Genomic DNA, 20,214 nt, shown 5'->3' with positions numbered 1-20,214 from the left:
CTCATTCTACTACACCGTTTCAGAGAAAGATTTCCCAGAACCAAGGTGAAAGCCCCAACACGCCGCTACCCCTCCCTCTCCCAAGGAGGGTCCTGAGCAGCCTCACGCCTGCAGGGGACCCGTTCAGGTGTTCCAGGCTTGCGCAGCGACTCGCGCAGCCCCCTTGCTGCAGCCGCAGTTCCTGGGTCTGAGCTCCGCACCCCGCTGGCCCTGCGAGCCGCACCTCGGATCGCCGGCGCGAAGGAGTTAAAGCTGCCAGGACCCCGCCACCCTCCGCCGCCCGCCCCCCGCTTATCGCCGCCGCGCAGCCCCTGACGTCAGCCCCGCGCACGGCGCAGGGCACGCGCTGGCGGGCGGCGCGGGGATCGGGGCGGCGGCGGGCGGAGGAGAGTGGGGAGCGGTCGGTGGAGCCCCGCGGGGCCGCCGCCCGCAGCCCCGCCAGCATGTCCGCTAAGGAGCGGCCAAAGGGCAAAGTGACCAAGGACAGCGTCACCCTCCTGCCCTGCTTCTACTTCGTAGAGGTGAGTGGCCACCCCCGTCGAGCGGGGCCCTCCGGAGCAGCGGCGGGCGCGGGGAGCGGTGGGGCCGGGAGCCGCTCGGCGGAGGTGCCCGCTTTCCCCGCCGAGGGAGCGTTGGCCTCGGCGTCGTCTGCGCATCGCCTGATGCGCGATGCTTTGCCTTACCGGAATGACCGTCGGAGCCCCCCGTGAGGAGCCGGCGTAGGTGAACCTCTTCCTTGCAGTGCTTTCAAGGGGGAATGATTTCTAAGAATTGCTCAGAAAATGCCAGAGCTGCTTAAGTAAATTCTCCTGTGTGCAGAGGAAGCTCTCGGGAGGAAGACATGTTTCAAGGTCTGGCTTTTAGGCGAACGCGGCTCGCCTTGCTTGGATAGAATAAAAAATCATGTTTTTAAGGAAATGCTTAGGAAAATTGAAATGTGCACAAAACCATCATCTGTGGTATGATTTTACCGACCCCTGGATTATGTGCTTCCTAAATGAGCTAAAAATGTCTGGTTTGAAAATGAGGTTCTCGGCACATCTTAAAGAGAAAACCAGCTATGGCTGCTCAGCTGGTAGCAGGTGGAGTTGCAGAGGCAATAGCTGCTTGGGATGTCACTTGCAGGCGTTCAGTCCCCCTGGAAGGTACAGTCGCTTATGTAGTTCTGTAAGATCAAGAATAGACCCATTTTAAACTTAGGGTTGTAGCCGAGATGTGAATTTGCTCAATGGTACAGCAGTAAGCAGGAAGTAAGAATGCTTTATACATTGAGCAGATTGTTTCAGGTGACCCTACTCAAAAGAAATTACTTTGAGCATGTAAACTTACCTCAGTGATTGTGAAAATAATATGAAGAGCTTAATGGTAAAATATAATGTGAATTAGTTATAGCTGGTACACTAAATAAAAGCATTAAAGAAGTATATACAATATTTAATGTATAAAATACAAAAATATAAACATTGAGTGAAATATAAAACAAAAATTATTTTATTTCAGGCGCATTTATTTCTAATATTTATTTTTTTATTTGAATAGTTATTTATTTTCAGTGCTTTGGAGGTTTTCCAGGAGGTAGAAAGGGTCAGGCCGAGAAGGGATTTCAGGTAACAGTGTAGTGTCTCAGTTCGCTGCATTCCCTAAAAACCTGGACATGAGCTAACCTACAGTAAGCTATACTGACTAGAAAGCTTTGCAGAGGCAGATTATATGGAAGCATCACATTCATTCTATCAGTGTAATTAGGCCTGCTCAAGAAAAGCCCTTTTCAAGGGGACTTGCATTATACATATCTTACATTAGCTTTGCACAAGAGAGAGAGGTCAAGTTTGGAGAAACCCCTAAAGGGGCTTCCTCAGTCTCTGTGGTAGAATGTTGCTTTGGGAATCCAGACAGGAAGGGACATAGCTGAATCTCAGCCTGGTCATAGCTCTAATGCAGGAGATGATGTAGAGATTCTGCAAGACTCAACAGAACTATGCTTTGGCCTGCAGCAAGATGGGCTGAGATACAAGGCAGCAGCACAAAACACACATGCCTGCTGTGCAAGAGAGTTGCATACTTATGGAACCTTCCTTGGAACCTTCCTGTTACCAGGAATAGCACAAAGAATTCTGTGAGTAATGAAGAGCATAAAATAAATTCTGTGTGCAGTTCCCACTGTAGGCCAGTTACTCACAAGTGTTCAGCCAGTGTTCAGTAATTCATTTAGAGCTAGATCTAAAAAGAGGTGGAGATCTCAACACCCAGCTGCTCTGAGGGAGTCAGAGCTCTCACTTAACAGAATGCTCTCCTAATGAACTTTCAGGACTTCTATGTTATTCAGCCACAGGAGCAGAGTCTAAAGCCTGTGCCAGCTTCTCTCCAAGGAGCAAGTTCTAATTACTGAACTGCAGACATATACCCCACCATGAACTCATTAGACATGTAGGTATTTGGTACAAGAAACATCAAGAGGAAAAGCTGAGCGTAATACACCTTATCTAAACATTGATTAGCAAACTCTTTGGTGAGTTTTCAGCCCTCTCCTATCACACAAAAGGAGGATTTGAAACTATTTCTCACATTTCGGTTGGGTACTCAAATCACTGGAGTCAAAGTCAGTTTTGGGATCTCTAGTTCAAGAGAGACAGGGATATACTGGAGAGAGTGCAATGGAGAGCTACGAGGATGTTTATGGGACTTGAACATCTCTCCTATGAAAGACTGAGAGAACTGAGGCTGTTTACCCTTGAGAAAAGAAAGCTGAGAGGGGAACTTATTACTGTCTTTAAATATCTGAGAGGTGGGTGTCAAGGAGACGAGGCCAGTCTCTTTTCAGTGATGCCCAGTAATAGGAAAAGGAATGATGGGTTTAAGATAGAACACAGGGAGTTCCACTTCAGCATGAGGAGAAGCTTCTTTACTGTGAGGATGATGGCGCACTGTCACAGGCTGCCCAGAGAGGTTGTGGAGTCTCCCTATTCTGGAGACTCAGAACCCACCTGGATGTATTCCTGTATAACCTGCCCTAGGTTATCCTGCTTTGGCATTCTATGGCTCTGCCCTAATATTCCATGATTATATGAAAAGGTGACAAATCATATGATAGTTAGAAAAAACCACTTAGGTTGTGTTGCTCTTGTATACCCACCCTGCATTTAGCCACACACGCATTGGTCTGATCAGACTACTGATCTGAATACCTTTTTAGGGCTTGTAGCACAGGCCAATACCAACACTTCAAAAGCATCAGCAACTCATCATGATGGCTTAGATTCTTCTATTGTGATGGGCCCGAAGGGAACCAAAGATTGAATTGGACCTCATAAAGAGGGATTGTATCAAAGATAACTTAATTGCAATGGGAAGTTCCCAAAAATAAGAGGTAGAGGAGTGACTCAGTGTGGCACTACTCTGTAATAAGAATTTCCTTTTTAGGCAGGAGGTAAGTTCCTAATGCAGCAGCCAACTATTTAAAAACAAATGTTACCCAATTTAACTAAGGGTCTCTGAATTCTTGAGGTTTTACATTCATGAGTGATGGTTGAATCAATGATGGGAAGCAGGTTTTCTCTGTCCTGTGAATGTTGTCACTTCTGGTTTTTCCTCTGCCATTCATTCCTTTTAAGTTTCACTGTTCCATTCATAGCAGACAGTCCCTTTCCTCCCTGAATTGCTAAAAAAAAAATGTAGCACCTTAAGTTTGCACCTTCAACAAATAAAATTGCAGTTTCTTGTCATGCAGTTTGATTGAAGAACTAGGAGGTCTACACCAGAGCAAAAGCTGTTTGGAAAATCAGTTATAAAAAGGTTCTGATCTTTCTCTCAAACACTAGACAAACGGAAAGACATGGAAAAAAAGGACGTTGGGTCAAGGAGGAAGTTACTATCCCAAGCAGTAGGAAAAAGATGGCTTTATGTTATAGAAATGAAACATATTATATAGTTAAAAACTGAAAAACATATTTGTAATAACTAATATAATTCAGGGATGCAGAACAAGCATCCGCTGCTTCAGAAGGACCTTATCTTTAGAAACAGCAGAAAACACAGGTCTGACACTTAGCATTTTCTGTTAATGTGTTAGCATTTTCTGTTAATTCCTTAGGAATGTGTAAGGAATGAGACTACCTACAGTAAACAAATATGTTTGGTCTCAGCAACTTTCAGGACTGGATGAATTATGATTACATAGAATGTAACTGATGGTTAACTTCAAAGTAAATACTCTGGCCCTGATTTTGGTTTCAATCTAATTTAAGAATAATTCAAACCAGCAGATTTTACCAACAACAGAGTTAAAATATAAATCAAAATGTTCCTCTTAAGATAATTTTTATCACTAGAGCTATTCTTCATTTACACAGGAAAAGCAAAAGGAGACTCAGGCTAGAGTTTTGGAAGACCTAGAAATTAAATGGAAACAAAAATAAGAGATGGAGCTTCTGAAAAATGTGGGTTGGTCATTCTCTAAAAAACATCAGAGGCAAACAAATGAGCATTATGAAATAAATCTTAATGTATTTCAGTTACTTATTTTCAAGTTTCATGATCCGAATAAAGAAATAACTTGATGATTTATCCTGTGTATATAAGAATGTTTTAAAGGATATTTTAAAACACTGGTAACACTCCTGAGAGCTAAATTGTTTTAGATTGCCTTGTGCATTATGCTTACCTGAAGCATGTAGTAATCAGCACTGCCAGGCAGTTTGGCCTATTTTATTCCTAATTATGCTCATGCCATTTTAGGTTTCTGTAGACTGTATGGGTTATCTGAGCTTCCTTTGCATAGCTGGGAGTAACAAAACTTGCCAAGAAAATTCATAGACCCTTTGGTCTAGTGGATATTAATTTTCAGGGTAAAAAAGTCTAACATGCCTCTGGAAGATGTTGAAAATGAGTATTCCTAGAACTAGTTTTGCTTTTTTTTTTAACTGACTTTCTTTTTGGCATATTCAGAGTATGTCATAAGTATATTCGCTTACAGAAAAATATGGTTGTCTCTCATTTTAATATGAATCTGGAAGACTTCTGCATTATTGTAGTTTCAGATTCTGGCAGAATGGTGACACAGTTGGAAGCAGGACAGATATATTCACTTTTTCTTGTTGAAGAAATGGTCTTCACCCATGCAATGCCACTTCAGAAGCTCCTCGTTTAAATCTTGGTTTCACAGAAGTTGCCATGAATTTTGACTTTGACTTCAGTGACATTGTTGGTTCATCTGGTGCCCAATATGTGTGAATGCAAGGAGCCAATGTGGTGTCAATTTGAGTGACTTGATGCACGTACTCTCCAGATAAATTGTGTATGGCACAGGATTCCTTTGCTGGTTTCTTAACTTCCTGGGACTGAAATTCAAGATATGTCAGACAATGGCCCTAGTAAAGTAAATTTTTTTCCCTATGTTGTGCTCTAAACTGTTTTGTATGATGCATGTTGGGCCCAGTTCTGTTTAATATCTTTATAGATGATTTAGATGAGGGGATTGAGTCCATCATCAGCAAATTTGCAGATGACACTAAGCTTGGGGGAAGTGTCGATCAGCTGGAAGGCAGGAGGGCTCTGCAGAGGGACCTGGACAGACTGGAGAGTTGGGCTGATTCCAGTGGGATGAGGTTCAACACGGCCAAGTGCCGGGTCCTGCACTTTGGCCACAACAACCCCATGCAGCGCTACAGGCTGGGCACAGAGTGGCTGGAGAGCAGCCAGGCAGAAAGGGACCTGGGAAGCTGAACATGAGCCAGCAGTGTGCCCAGGTGGCCAAGAAGGCCAATAGCATCCTGGCCTGTATCAGGAACAGCATGGCCAGCAGGTCCAAGGAAGTGATTCTGCCCCTGTACTCAGCGCTGGTGAGGCCACACCTTGAGTACTGCCTCCAGTTCTGGGCCTCTCAGTTCAGGAAGGAGATTGAGGTGCTGGAGCGGGTCCAAAGGAGGGCAACTAGGCTGGTGAAGGGACTCCAGCACAAGTCCTGTGAGGTGAGGCTGAGGGAACTGGGACTGTTCAGCCACCCTCTACAACTCCCTGAAAGGAGGTTGTAGCCAGGTGGGGGTTAGTCTCTTTTCCCAGGCAACTCTCAGCAAGACAAGAGGGCACGGTCTCAAGTTGTGCCAGGGGATGTTTAGGTTGGATATTAGAAAGAATTTTTTTGCGGAGAGGGTGATCAGACATTGGAATGGGCTGCCCAGGGAAGTAGTGGATTCTCTGTCCCTGGAGATATTTAAAAAAAGAATGGTGTGGCACTTAGTGCCATGGTCTAGTAACCGTGGCGGTAGTGGAGCAAGGGTTGGACTTGATGATCTCTGAGGTCTCTTCCAACCCAGCCGATTCTATAATTCTATGATTTTATGCATTCAGATACAGGTAGCTTCTTTCCCTGCATTTTTCAGAGCATAGCCATGCATTAGTCACACCATGACTGTTCTGAAACACTTCTTTCAATAGTGGAAGACCACTTATTTTTCTTGTTCCCCAAAGGAACTGGAGCTGAAATTCTCACCAGCACGATGCACAAAGATCTCATATCATTGTAGGACTCCAGGCTGTAAAGTGCAAGAGATCATCAGCTTCCATTTGAATAGGTGCATGTAGAGAACATTCATGGCCTCAGCACTGGATGCTTTATTTTCTGTTGTTTCTAGCATACACTGAGAGAGCTAGATTTGAAACATCCAGTGTACACACTTGGGAGCTGGGTGCCACTTCTCTAGTCACATCTGGAGATTTTACAGCCATGCATGACCCATCACATTTTAAATTAGGCACTTTGTCACCTGAAAGTCACATATAGGTGTCACTGCAAGAGACACAAAATGCCAAAAGAATGCAGTGATTAGAAAAGGAGTAGAGGGAGAGTAGGCCACAGGGTTAATTTTTTTTCCTATAGATGGGATGTTTTGATCAAGTGTTAAGATCAAGTGTAAGGAGACACTGTGTAGTCGCTTCTCTCTAGGTAGGTTTTCTGTTAAGATTGAATTAGCTTTAGGGGGGCAAGGGGGAAAAAACAACAAATAACCCCCAGCTGTCGAAGATTGAATTATCCCCATACTCTGGAAGTAGCATAGTACTTTCCCAGTACATTGCTTTTTCTCTTAAAAGAGTCAACCATATGTGAGTGGAAGGGAAGAAAGAGAAACACACTTTGCACTGACTTTGCACACTTTGCACTGAGTCATGAGGCTGACTCAGAGGACGGGTGTCAGATCTGTTTATAACTGTGCATTAGAGACCAGCATCCCCAAAACATTAAGAGTCTCTCTGGGGCTTGAGGAGATTGCTACACATTCAAAGCATCTGTATAATTGATTGGCCAAGTCATAAGTGTTATATCTTCCACATCATTTGTATGCTTACAGAAGAGAAACGCAGCCTACATACTGCCAGCTTTTAGCAGAAGTCGAAGAAAACAAAAAGGGAGATGTTGGAAGTATGCCAAGGCTCTCCTGTGGGCACAAGTGCAAATGCCACATGTTAGATCCTTCTCCGTGTTTGCTTACTTGATTGACAAGTGTAGAGTTTGAGTAATTCATGGTGAAAAAGACCTTGCTCCCTTTTCAGTCCTGTACCATCCTTCTGACCTAACACCCCATAGTAAAAGGAGGCCTGAATACATTAAAAATTAAAGGACATTAATTTTTAAAAATTACTACCTCTTCCAAAAATTTATTCTGTCTGTGATTTTCTTCTATAATTATCAAAATTTTGTTACTCTGAAGCCAAAATTAATAAAGGACAGTCTATTATGAGACCTTATATACAGAGGAGCTGTTCCAGACACCATATTTCGATTTGTCACATAAAAGGTCAGTTTTTAGGAAGAGAGTTCAGAATGGCCAACCAGCAGGGGAGTCAGACACTGGAGAAGAGTTGGCAAGCACAGAATTATTTTTTTTTCTGTATGTATGGAAGCCATTATGTTTTACAGAGAACAAATGGTAGTATTTTGTAAGGTTTGGCAGCTTTGTTTACTAGACATAAGGGTTTTGAGGAAACTTCTAGCTGAAGTTGGGTAAGACTGACCTGAAAACAACAGCCTTTTTTTGAAGTGTTTTAATTCTTGGTTTGCCTTAACCTTGCAGCAGGAGCATAAGAGGAGTTTCATAATCAACAGTATGTGCAATATCTTAAATCTCATTGTTTGTAGTTATTAATAGATTATAACTAATCATTGATTTGATTAATGATCATAATTAGCTGTAATAATGCAATGAATCATCAGTTACTTTTGAAGTCACACTGAAAAGAAATGATTTAATGGTATTTTTTTGTGCTGTAAAATTCCTGTCTAAGGATTTGCCTTCTATTTAGGCTCATATGCTTACTTAAATAGAAATATTTTTTAAGATTTTTTTGATTATTCCTGACTATTAATACTTTTGTCCAACAATTTTTATTTTGTTGGTTTCTCCGTGTGTAATTGCTACTTTTAGGATTACTGGGACTTCAAGATTTCTGAAAAAACAGGAAATTTTAGAATTGATGGAGCTCTACTTTTGGGCTTACGTATACTGAGAGGTTTTCCATTAAGATTTGGCAATAGATCAAGAAGTCTGAAGAGCTGTATGAGGGTATCTGTTGTATTTCTAAAGCTGGCCTCTAATTAGCAGTCATTGAACAATTAAATTAAACTCTAAAATCAATGCTGGAAATAAGGATAACTTAATTTTTCAAAATGGAAATCATAATGGATTTCAGTGACACGTGGGATTTGAAATTAAATGGAGAATTGAAATTAAATCAAGTAGAGTTAAATCAAGGAGAAGAAAGAGTATCATATCATGTCTTTGCAAGTAATTTCCATAGAGCTTAAAAAACAGTGAAGTAAAAGTCCTCTAGAGAAAAGACCAGATCCCTACAGCTTTGGGCCAGATGAAACCTGCATCCAAAAAAGTGACAAGAAGCAGCAGAGACTCGTTCAGAGAAAAAACAAAAAGCCTTTATACAGATGCAAATCTTAGACTTGCAAAAAGCCTAACTGCCATCTCTTATAAACCTGAGGCATTTAAGAGTTAAATTTAGAACTTAAAAAAAAATCTACAGACCTGACTAGGTCAAGCAAGTTCCCTGCTCTACAGCCATCTTGTGCTATCTCTCAAAAAGATGACAGCCCAGTTTGAAATGCATTTCAGCTTCTGCGTGGTCTGAATCCCAGCACTGCACAGCAGCCTCACTGGGGATGAAGGTAAAGCTAGACAGGAGCCATGCATTCCCAAAACCAAGAGAAAATGGCAGAATTTAGGCTGACACCATTTCTTCTTCCTGACCTGTTTCTGGAAGGTATTCAGTCATGACCTTAGTATTCATTCCTGTCAAGATAAAAGAGACCTATCCTTCTGTTCTTTCCTCCTGTCTTTTGCAAACCCCACAGCAAAGAACAACAGGACAAGAGCCAGGGTAGCTGAAAGCTGCAATCACCGTTAGTAGTTGGCTAAGACTAGGAATATCTTGTCTCCTTCAATCCACCACAGCCTTCTTTTTTGTCTCATCCATCTGTTGTGCCTTATCATTAAGACCATGAATTCTCTCGCTTAAGGAATAACATTTCTGATGTATTTAATAAAATCTTCCACAATGCCACAGCCTTTCAGTGCAAACACAATGTAATTATTAAACAGAACATCCTTCTCCTGAGTACTTCACTGGTATTTTTCCATGAGGAGAAACTGGTGGTGTTCATTAGCTATCTCTCTGAGACAATCCTGTTTGATTTTTTCTTGATTTGTTACAAAGACTCCCAGAAACAAAAAAAGAAACAGTGGGATGCAGCTCCCATGCCCAGGAACTTCTTGCTTCTTGCAAAATGACCTAAGGATCTATGAATTTCCTAGCCATTCAAGTCTAAAAATTATTTACAAAATAAGTAAGATCCAAATAATATATCAGGCACCCTTAACCCTTTTTGACAGGTGGGCTGATCATACTGTCTTTATTTTGCATCTGGCTAATCATGTCTTAACTTCCTCTGAAAGCTATATACATATTGTTTTTTCTGCCTACCTTTTATACAGACAGGTAGAACTAAGCAGTTCCACAGCCTTTGCATTTGCACACAGTCTCAAGGAGAATCACTCAGGTCATTCTGACCAGTTTACTGAGCAGTGACATCAATATTCAGCTATGCCTCTCCTCAAGAGAAGCATTTAATTTTCCCCCTTCTTAGCCTGACTGAAATACAGCTCAGGCCAGTCACTTTTGTGACCCATATTTAAAGAATGTCTGCTGGTAGCCACCAGCACAGTCCAATACAACACCATAGCAAGATCTGGTTATGAGTTTATAAGAGATAATGCCTGTATTGCCTTTTTAGCTAAGCAAAGAGATGTCACTCTTTGTGCAACCTACAAAATGGATTCAGACATTTGAGCATGTGACAGTCCTTTGCTGCAGTCTCATATAGCCCATGGATTTTAAGAAGTCATTTTTCTGAAGGTAAATATAGACTCTGTGATTAATGAGGGCTGGTAAGTATGAGTTAGATATGTAACTACCGTTGTACAGTTTTAGAGAAAGGGAAGGTACTGATTCCCGGAGAATTTTGAATTACCATGTTCTACAATTTCCATGAATTACAATTATCCAGTTGCATATTCTTTTAAGGTAAAAGAGAAACCATTTGTGTGTGTATGCACTTATTTTTTCCTTCTTTTTATTTGAGCCTCACCTGCTCCGTTGTTATCTTTTAAGACTCTAACAATATCTGATTGCTACTGACTTGCCTGTAATGCTTGCAGAGAGAATGTGGTTTTAGTGAAGCTTTTTGATTATTTGGAAATTCTCCAAAGAAAGAGAGTAGCCTGAATTAGAAGTTCAGGGCTCTGCAGGGATCCTGTGGAATAGTAAAGTTCAAGGTCTTGCATTTTGACTCAAGAGCAAGCAGTTCAGTGTTTCCCCCGGATCACCAGGTTGTGTTCCTGGTGGGAGACCAGGCAGAAAGGTCAGTGCCCTAGTTGCTGAGCTGTCCAGAGGACAACCTTGTATTGTTTATGGTTCTATCCACTCCAGTAAGATTTTCTTACTGAAGCTTGGCCTTGCACTGCCCCATTTGCAAGACCTCTGCTGTCATACCTGTATTCGGCATGACAGAATGTGCAATATGGAGGAGTTACAGCTGTAGGATTAGAGATGGGCATATGCTAGTATTGGAGACCTCAAGTATAGAAACAACTCACCCAATGGTCAGATAAAGAAATACAGAACTGCAGCTGGGAAAACTGATTTTAAACTGATTAGTAAATTAGACTATAATGTGAAAACACATGACAAAAGAGAAAGATATAAAAGCACATTAACAAACATAAAATGAACCCAAGTGGTTCCTGGAGTGTGTTATCATACTGATCCTGACAAAGGATTTGGTATGCACTATGTTAGAGTCATGAAGAGAGGATTTTTTACAGGATAACTACATCTTACTGCTAGATACAGATACAAAAATCATGCAGAGTTGTACCATACAAAGATGGCATAGCCTAATTTCTAAAGTCAGTAGAACTGCTGTTATAGTTAAATCAAATGTCAAGACAGGTACAAACTAAGAATGCTTGACAAGCCCCAGTCCCACGTCCATGAAAACTCAGTACAAAATCTGTGGCTTCTCTATAGTAGTGACAATACTGTATTTAGTGGATTGCAACTGTACAGGTTTGTCTTTTCATGCATTTGAAAATCTGGAAAACTATAAGCGATCTCAGGGAAGTTTAACAGAAGCATTTCCAACTATCTGGGGGTGCCCAAGCAGTTTGGGTCTTTGTGATTAATTGGTGGCCAACTTGTGGGTCTGGGGCAGGACCACATGGCTTCCATGTGTAGGCTGTATCATACGAGAAATAATAAATTACGCTGAGATGTTTTGTTCTGGGCTCTCTTAATCCTCACAAGTAAACCAGAACCACCCCAAAACATCCCTAGAAGCAATCACATCGTGTCCCAAGTAAGAGTGATGGGCAACCTGAAGAAATGTCATCTCACACCTCTGAACTCATCTCTCAACCATTTCTTCTTTCACTTCTCTGCAATGGATGATGTGTATCCTATGGCTCTTGGCCAGAAGGAAGATTTGTTACATATCCCATCAGTTCAGGGACGTTACTGTGATAAGAAATGCTCTTGGTTTGGCCTGCACTATGTAATACGCAAGAGAGTTTCATGTTTTATTTTCTTTCTTACAAGATCTGTATGTAGTTATTTACATCTGTGTGGAGCTCTTATGAGAAGAGATTATATCTTTTCCTGCTTGGACAATCCCTAGCTCACTAGCTCCCTAGCTCAATCTTTTTAAATATTAATAGTATTAATTTTTACTCATAGCAAAATCCTGTGGCTTAATAAAGGCTCTCAATTTACAGCTTAAGAAAATAACAGGAGGGAAAATAAAAAATAAAAAATAAAATTAAATGCTGACTGTGATTCTGATCCTAACACTCAAAGCCAAACATCCAAATGGTCAAACTCTACATTTATAAGTCTGAATTACAAGTTAAACAGGGATCTTTCTCCATTAGCCAACCGAGGAAGTCAGATTTTGAACTGAGGCTGGGGGTCTTACTATTCTGATTAGGAACAGAAAAATTCCTTTTCCATTTTGTAATTAAAACAATACACATTTTACCATCTAATTATAAATTATATTTGACATTTTCAAGGTGTTGGGAGCTGAAGTCTATAATTACAGAACTACCGCTGCCTTAAGCAGAATACTCCATAAATATTCATATATTAAATAGCCAGTTTTACTGTTTAGAAGATTTTAGAAACATTGACTTCGGTTTTTTTAAGTGCTAGACTTTTTAGAAGACTTATTTTATATTTATATTTTAAAAGATATTAAAAAAAAAAAAGCCCAGTGGGATCTGACATACATTGTGTAGCATACTGACTATAAACCTTTTCATTCGTACGGTTAGCAGTTACATTGGGGATTCATAGCCCTTTAGAATTATTTCTCTTAGCAGAATGGGTAATAACAGTCAGAAATAATACAAGAGTCCTGTAGTGAAGTCATAAGACAGTAAAATGCAGTTCTTATTACAAAATCAGTTCCTTGATTTTGTAATTAGGTATAAAATTATAGCTTACATACGGTAGTTTAAAAAATGTTGTCCACATCTTTTATTTTAGTGTCTTGCAATAAAATGTCTCTTCATATATTCCTTATTTTTGATAGCTCAATATTTTAATTTAAAACAGCAGCCTGCCTAAGAACCCCATAATCAATTCAGAGGTGGACTTGTGGGTAATGAAGAGCCTGTTGTTCAAGGAGAGGCTTTCCTTTTCTTGACATTAAAGAAATCAAAAAATACACATTGAAGCTGAAGCTCTGCATGCAAGATATTTTATGTGTGTGATTGCTCTGTGTTTTCATTGTAGGAAATGAACTCTTGGGGGCATGTAGATAAAAGGGCATCATTTCTGAAAAGAAGGGCAATAGGCACTTTGCCTCCTTTGTCCATTAAAAATAGGTTTGTTTCCTGTTATAACATGGCAAATGTTTCAAGAGAGAAATGCTGTGCAGAAGTGAGGTTGCAATATGGGTGAGTTCAAATACTGTGGAGAATTTCAGTGTCCCTGCAAGAGCAGCAGAGACTCTGTGCAAGCTCCCCTCCCACCTGGGCAGCGTGCACTGTGCCAGCCTTCTGGTCAGGAGGCCCCTTATCCCAGACAGCTTCACAGTCTCTGTGCTGGCAGGTGTAGAGAGAAAGGCACCCAGTTCCACAACCCAATTATTCCCAGACTATGAACATACCGGGAAAGTCCTCTTTCATCCCTGCACATCTGTATAATAGCTGGAATGAGCATAGCCAGCCCCTGTTGACTAAATGTGCATGGTTGCATTGTAGCCAAACAGTAACTGCATCCAGTAGGAAGTAAGAACTGGACTTCTTCCTGTGATGGGCAGGAAGCAGGACTCAATTTACTTACATTGTATATGATTATTCCATACATTTTATATGTCAGATTATGTATTATTTAGATTATGTATTTGCAAACATGTTACGTGTTGCACGTTTGCTATATATACATAATGTGCATGTGTAATATAGTACATGAGTGCAAATAAATGTTTGGTTTAGATATTTATAAACACACACTACTTAATGAAGCAAACTTACTCCATGCCTGGTCTTGCTTTTTTTTAATGCTTACAGCACTTAGGGTTCCAGTACGCATTCCCTCCGTTTCTGTGTGGTCACAGCCTCTATGCTGTGTGACATTACAGTGCAATCAGATGGAGCACAGATAACCAGAGAGGCACAATTCTTTCATTCTCCACCTTCTGCCAATTTTGTCTTGAACACTTTGAAGATAAAACACACCCTCTTCCAATCTGTCTTCCAGTACACAAAGATAAGCTGTTTTTTTCAAACAAATCCCAAGACATATTAAAAAACATTTCAGTGAAATTTAGCTAGAACCTTCCTCCTTTAACCACCCACAATTATAATTTTATACTCAGAAGCCCTGCATTTTAAAAACCCAATGCTTAACAATCTGAAAATGGCCAGTTACTGTGAGAAACTGTGGTACCTGTGCCATATATAGCAGGGTTTATTCATCATTTTTGCAATATCCATATTTATCCAGTTTTGCCTCTGCTTTTCCATTGTAGAATAAATGACACTTGTTGTGGCATAACCCCAGCCGTCAATGAAGCACCACACAGCTGCTCAGTCAGCCCCTCCCAGCCCTGGTGGGGAAAGCAGAGCTCAGTCACAACTAATGGTTACTTGGGAAAACAAACATGATCACTTCAGTCCCCCTTTCTTTCTTTTTCCCCCAGCTGGATGTGCTGAGCATGACATCATAGGGTCTGGAATATTCAGTTGGCCCACTCAGGCCTGTTCTCTAGCTATGCTCCCTCCCAGCTTCTTGTGTACCCATATGCTAGCAAGACATGGGCAGTTGAAAAATCCTTGATTTCTCTAGCAACAGCTAAAACCATCAGCAAATTATCAGCATGCTTCTCATACCAAATGCCATACCAAATCCAAAACATAGCACTGTTCCAGCTGATAAAGAAAATTAGCTCTATCCCATCTGAAACCAGGACAGTATTGAAAATTGCAAGAATAATATAATCTAAGTATTCCCAAAATTATGTTCAGATAGTTCCTCTTTCTCATAATGTGAGTTGCCTGATGTAAAAGAGGAAACGTTTTTTTTTTATTTAAGAGATGTGGTACAGCCTTATCAGTTTTTTTATGATTTTATCTAAGTGAATATACTTAGGAGTTACAAGCTATTACTTTTCAGCTGTGGCTAACAGTGAAGGAAAGTTAATGTGATAGCCATCCTAAAAAGAAAAAAAGGAAGCATACAGGCAATTCACAGCATGTTATCCATAGGTACCTTCATTGTAGCAGTAGACACACTGGGAAGGAGTCACTGAATCTCAGCAGAGGAGCGGGCAGCTGTTCTAATGTTGCCTTACTCAGTGAAGACTCTGGGAAGTAACGAACAGCAAACATCTCTTAGCATTTACTAAGAGGATATAGAGAATAATTACGTGCTACTGGTCACCTCTGAATGCCCCACTGCCCACCCTGGGGGCAGGGCAGCTCTCTGTTCACTTATAAACCAGTGGCTTTAAAATGCCTTATTGCTATTTCTCCTCTTGAATGACTTCAATCCAAAGAGGCTTATGGTTGAATGTGTGCTTTCAGGAGCTGCTAGAAAGCTGAGGTGAATGTATCCCCAGAGGCCAACTTTGCTCTTAGTAAATTACTGGAAGTAATTGCAAAAGGTAAAATCACTAAATAGCTAGAGGCTAAAAGAATTGTGATGGTTCTAAACAAACTGAGTCTTGCCAAAGTTAATTGCTTTTTTGATAGAATTATAAAATGTGTGAAGGCAGAATGCTGTATTATCTCATATGAGCCAGTAGGAAAGCACTGGATACTTTTTAATTAACTATTACTTTGAAACTTAATGCAAGCTAGCTTTGATATAATTGTCACATACAAAGCAGGTAGTTGCTTAAGGACCAAAAACGGCAGTGATGAACAGGAGAAAGCTGATACCCCACATGGGAGACTGCAATCTCATACTTCCTCTGTTATAAAAAAAAAAAATAAAAAATCAAAGTACATCTATAAATTATGGATAGATGAAAAGGCTAAATTGTATGGATTAAAGGTCAGATTGGGTCTTTTGACTAGTTTGGTAGACAACAGGGTTAGTTGATATTAAATGAATAGTATTATATCTCTAGAGAAATAATTATTTAAAGATGCTAAAATGGATATGAGAAGGAGCAGTGAGATGTAGACAGCAAACATCATGGAGTTTAATTAACAGACTATGTTGTCTTTCCAAAATAATTGCTGTTCCATTTCCAAACACTAATTTGTCTCTTTCTTCTCTTCTAGTTGCCCATATTGGCATCTTCTGTTGTTAGTCTCTATTTTCTTGAACTTACTGATGTCTTCAAGCCAGTTCACTCTGGATTTAATTGCTATGACAAGAGTCTGAGTATGCCATACATTGAACCCACACAAGAGTCTGTTCCCTTCTTGATGCTGCTGAGTCTGGTTTTTGCTGGACCGTCAATTACGGTAAGTGAGGTGCAACTGTCACTTATTAAAGGTTCTGAGCAGAGTTTCAGTTGGCACAAAGAAAATAACTCTTTTGGTTTCAGTTAGGCTGCAGCATGTCATCCAGGCTAATAACCTTAGGATCTTAAATTAATCTCTAAATTTAGAGGGGTAAAAACTGATCTTTACTTAAGAGTTTATGTCAAGTCTAGGCAATATGAAACACCTTCAACTGAGATGAGTTGCACATTCCATTACGGGCATGAGGGCTTTGATTACAGCTAAACTGTTTAAGCATTGCATGAAATTATGCAGTAGAGAATATTATTCTTGTTTGAATTATTCTCCTATCAGCTGTACAGACTAACCAAAACGTACCGTATGGAGAACTCAAACCCACACTTGAACATGCCTATCAAATGTGAGATCAGTAAAGACAGTAAATCCTGAAGCTTCACATCACAACAACTTGAAGGCAGGAATCCTTAGAAAGGTGTAGTTTATGTGTTAGTGTGAGCATTAATTTGATTCTTGTATTAGTTGGAGAACTGGCTCTGTGTGAAGTACACTACCTCTTTTCATAAAAGGCACTGCAGATGGTGTAGAGCATCAGCTTTTTATTATTCGGTATCATTTCTGAAGCAAAAAACTAGGATTTTTTTGTCCATTTCCTCCCTTTCTCTTTGGAAAAACATGTCAATGAAACACAGTGCAAAAAGATTACAATTGTACCATTGTCATCTTGTAGAGTTTAGCATTTTAATAATTTACTTTTCATTAACATTTCAATGAATTACACACTTTATAGAACCTCCAACATATAGAAAATAAAGCACGAGCTATATGAGGTATTGAGGATCTCCAGCTACATTGCATATGCTAGCCTCTGCAGTTAAGGTACTTACTGCAGTATGAGGCAGAAAGTTATCAAGACTCAATAAAATACAGATGTGATTAAGGCACATTTTAAATATTACCAAAGAATGTAAATAATAAGGCCAAAAAGCAGGAAAATAAAAAAATAAGCAGGGGGTAGAGGAGGAGAAAAGTACATTCCAGTCTCAGTTTTTACTTAAAGCCTTATTTAAATATTAGAACAAGAATTAATTTTTCCTCTATTATTTTAGTTAATCTACTCAGATTTTCCCAAGACTGGAGAACATATTCAATCTATTCACTTCATAGCAATTTTTTTTCAACAAATCTACTATGTTGTAGTATATTTTCTCAAGTCATTATTACAGAAGGATCTATGTGGATTTGGGGCTTTATGGGTTTGGGTTTTTCTTTGCTTTTTTGCTTATTATAGTGAGCAGCAACTGCTCTTAACCAGGTCTGTTCTGTAGCCCTGAAGTACTGCAGAAAATTTCTACCTGTATTATTGACATAGTTTTATAGCTTGTGGCTTCTATAAAATTTTCTGTATGTATTCATAAACCACAGGAGACTTCCATGTGAAACAACTGGACTTGTATAGAATGGGTATTTTATGTCTGGAATATAGTTATGCACTAATTGTAACATGACTTCCATTTGCTTCAAAGAACTCTGAACCTGAAGTTTTCCTTGACATAAGTCTTGCTGTTTCCCAATTTTCTCTCTGATCATACCAGCTAAAGACATATCTCTATTTTTTATCCTGTGCCAGACATCATCTGGAGCTTTGTTAAAAACTATTGGAGTTTCTCTTGTTTTGTTTAAATTTGAAACACGATTGATTTCCTGTTGTTTCACCTGTAAATCGATTGAATCGGGACAGATAATATTAACCATAGTTCTCATCTAATCAAGATTCCTTTAATAACCCTCACCACTGAATTTTCCATGTAATGAGACAACCTTCACTACTTCAGTTTTTTCTGGCAAAGAAGGGAAATTTTAATTTAATAAACCTTTAGCTAAAAGAGTTGGGCTCAGCTTGTGTATAGTATCTCCCTTCTACTAGGGTGAGGGTTCTTAGTATGCACAAACTTCAGCATAATTCAGATGCTTTAGTGTATTATTGCACAGCAAGTTTTGAGCATTGTATGTGTCAGTTTTCATTGCATCTATGGATAGACAACATGAATATCCTTTTAGTGGTGAGAAATGCTTCATTAATTTCAGCCCAGCCCTTATTCTGAAATTGGTACTGGCTCGAAACACCTTTTCAAGTTGTTGCACTATTTAACAAGGAAAAGTCAAACCTGAATCTGCAAATGTATAAATGGATCTGGATTTTCCAGCAAGTAACACTATTTTTCATTTTTATTTTTCTCATTATTTCTATTATAAACTCTTGTCTAGGGCTTCAGTCGTTATCTGTTTTGCTTTGTACATTCAGAGGGACCATAAGAACAGAACTTTTTCTGCTGCTGTGGATCTGGTTAAAATCCAAGCCAAATTAAAAAAAAAAAAAAATGACAACAACAAACAAACAAAAACCAACAAACCAAACTAAAAAGCTAACAAAAAACCAAACAAACAAGCAAACAAAAAACCAAACAGAAGATCAAGCTGCCTCATAATTAGAAGCTGCTGGGGATTGAGAGGCTTGAGGCCAAGACTCAGATCTAAAACCATCCCAGAAATACATAAAATATTGCAGTGACTCTGGATTATTGTAGAGACAAGATTTTGCAATTATTCTTTTTTTTTTATTGTAGAAACATGAAATTTCAGCAGTGGATCAAGACCCTGATTCCATTGAGGACAGTATATTGTATGCTACTTACATTTCATTTCAGTGCCTTTTTGCCTGCCCTCACTTAGGCTAAGTTTTATTACTGAATGTTTACGTATTGATAGAAATCTTTTAAAGGGAAATACATGTCAGTGGATGACATTGGTTGTGGTATAGGTATCTTTCAGCTCTTTAAAGTCAATTAGTCTCTTCTGAGTAAGTGCTATATTTAATTTTAACAGCTCCTTTATCATTGCAGATAATGATTGGAGAAGGGATTCTCTACTGTTGCCTGTCCAAAAGAAGGAATGGGATTGGAACAGAGGCCAATATTAATGCAGGAGGATGCAACTTCAATTCTTTTCTTAGAAGAGCTGTCAGATTTGTTGGTAGGTTTCAAATGTTAGTCACAAAAAAGAACTTTCCATATACATTCAGTTTTCACCATATACGTTTTCTTCTCTGAAACAGCCTTTCAGAACAGTGCAGGGTTTTCACTGGCTTAGATCTTCTGCCAGAAAATGTGAGAAGCAGCTGTCGAATGGAGCAACAGAGCAGCTCCATACTCAGTAATGCAGCATCTATGCTCTCTGATTTTCCTTTCCTTTCCCATACTATTGTCACTTTTTCTAAAAGAATGATTTGGTTTTACTTCTCTATCCACTTTGATCTGTCTTATTTTCATGGTTTTAGTGTATAGTCTCCCCTGTCTGTCTTCACTGCAAAGATTCAAGCCACCTCACATAGAATTCAGCATCACAGTAAAAACTTGACAGAAACTGCCAGTAGATTTGACATTATTTTTCTGGGGCGTGCTCATCTACCTCTTCAGAAAGGGCAATGTAGTTATAGAGATTACATGCTGAATTGTTTTATTTTACTTTGGTTTTATTATCATTTGTGAAAATTGAACTTGAAAAGGCAACTGGAGGTTTTTTCCATATCTTACAGTTAATTTCCTCTACCAATGAGTGAATAAAAAAAAGGTTTTATGTGTGTCAGAAATGTTTTAATTAGAGAGGGCATGAGGTTTCT

At 39.5% G+C, this 20,214-nt stretch overlaps 1 protein-coding gene across 3 annotated transcripts in view; it reads left to right on the top strand.

Moving 5' to 3' along the window:
* The first annotated feature begins 340 nt into the window (after positions 1–340).
* PLPPR4 (phospholipid phosphatase related 4) overlaps positions 341–20,214 on the top strand; it is a 31,754-nt gene continuing 11,880 nt past the window's right edge. The window contains exons 1-3 of one of the 3 annotated variants that reach the window (XM_030455119.1): positions 341–521; positions 16,353–16,538; positions 19,439–19,568. In XM_030455119.1, coding sequence (XP_030310979.1) covers positions 444–521; positions 16,353–16,538; positions 19,439–19,568 — 394 coding nt within the window. In that variant the 5' untranslated portion in view covers positions 341–443. Of the gene's footprint in view, positions 522–698; positions 720–16,352; positions 16,539–19,438; positions 19,569–20,214 lie in introns of those variants that run through there. The other 2 variants (XM_030455120.1, XM_030455121.1) reach the window with 2 other exon arrangements.

This window comes from Calypte anna, chromosome 8, assembly GCF_003957555.1.
Source record: "Calypte anna isolate BGI_N300 chromosome 8, bCalAnn1_v1.p, whole genome shotgun sequence".
Taxonomy (NCBI): Eukaryota; Metazoa; Chordata; class Aves; order Apodiformes; family Trochilidae; genus Calypte; species Calypte anna.
The sequence above is the reverse complement of the archived record's forward strand: the minus strand, read 5'-3'. Positions and strand labels throughout refer to the sequence as shown.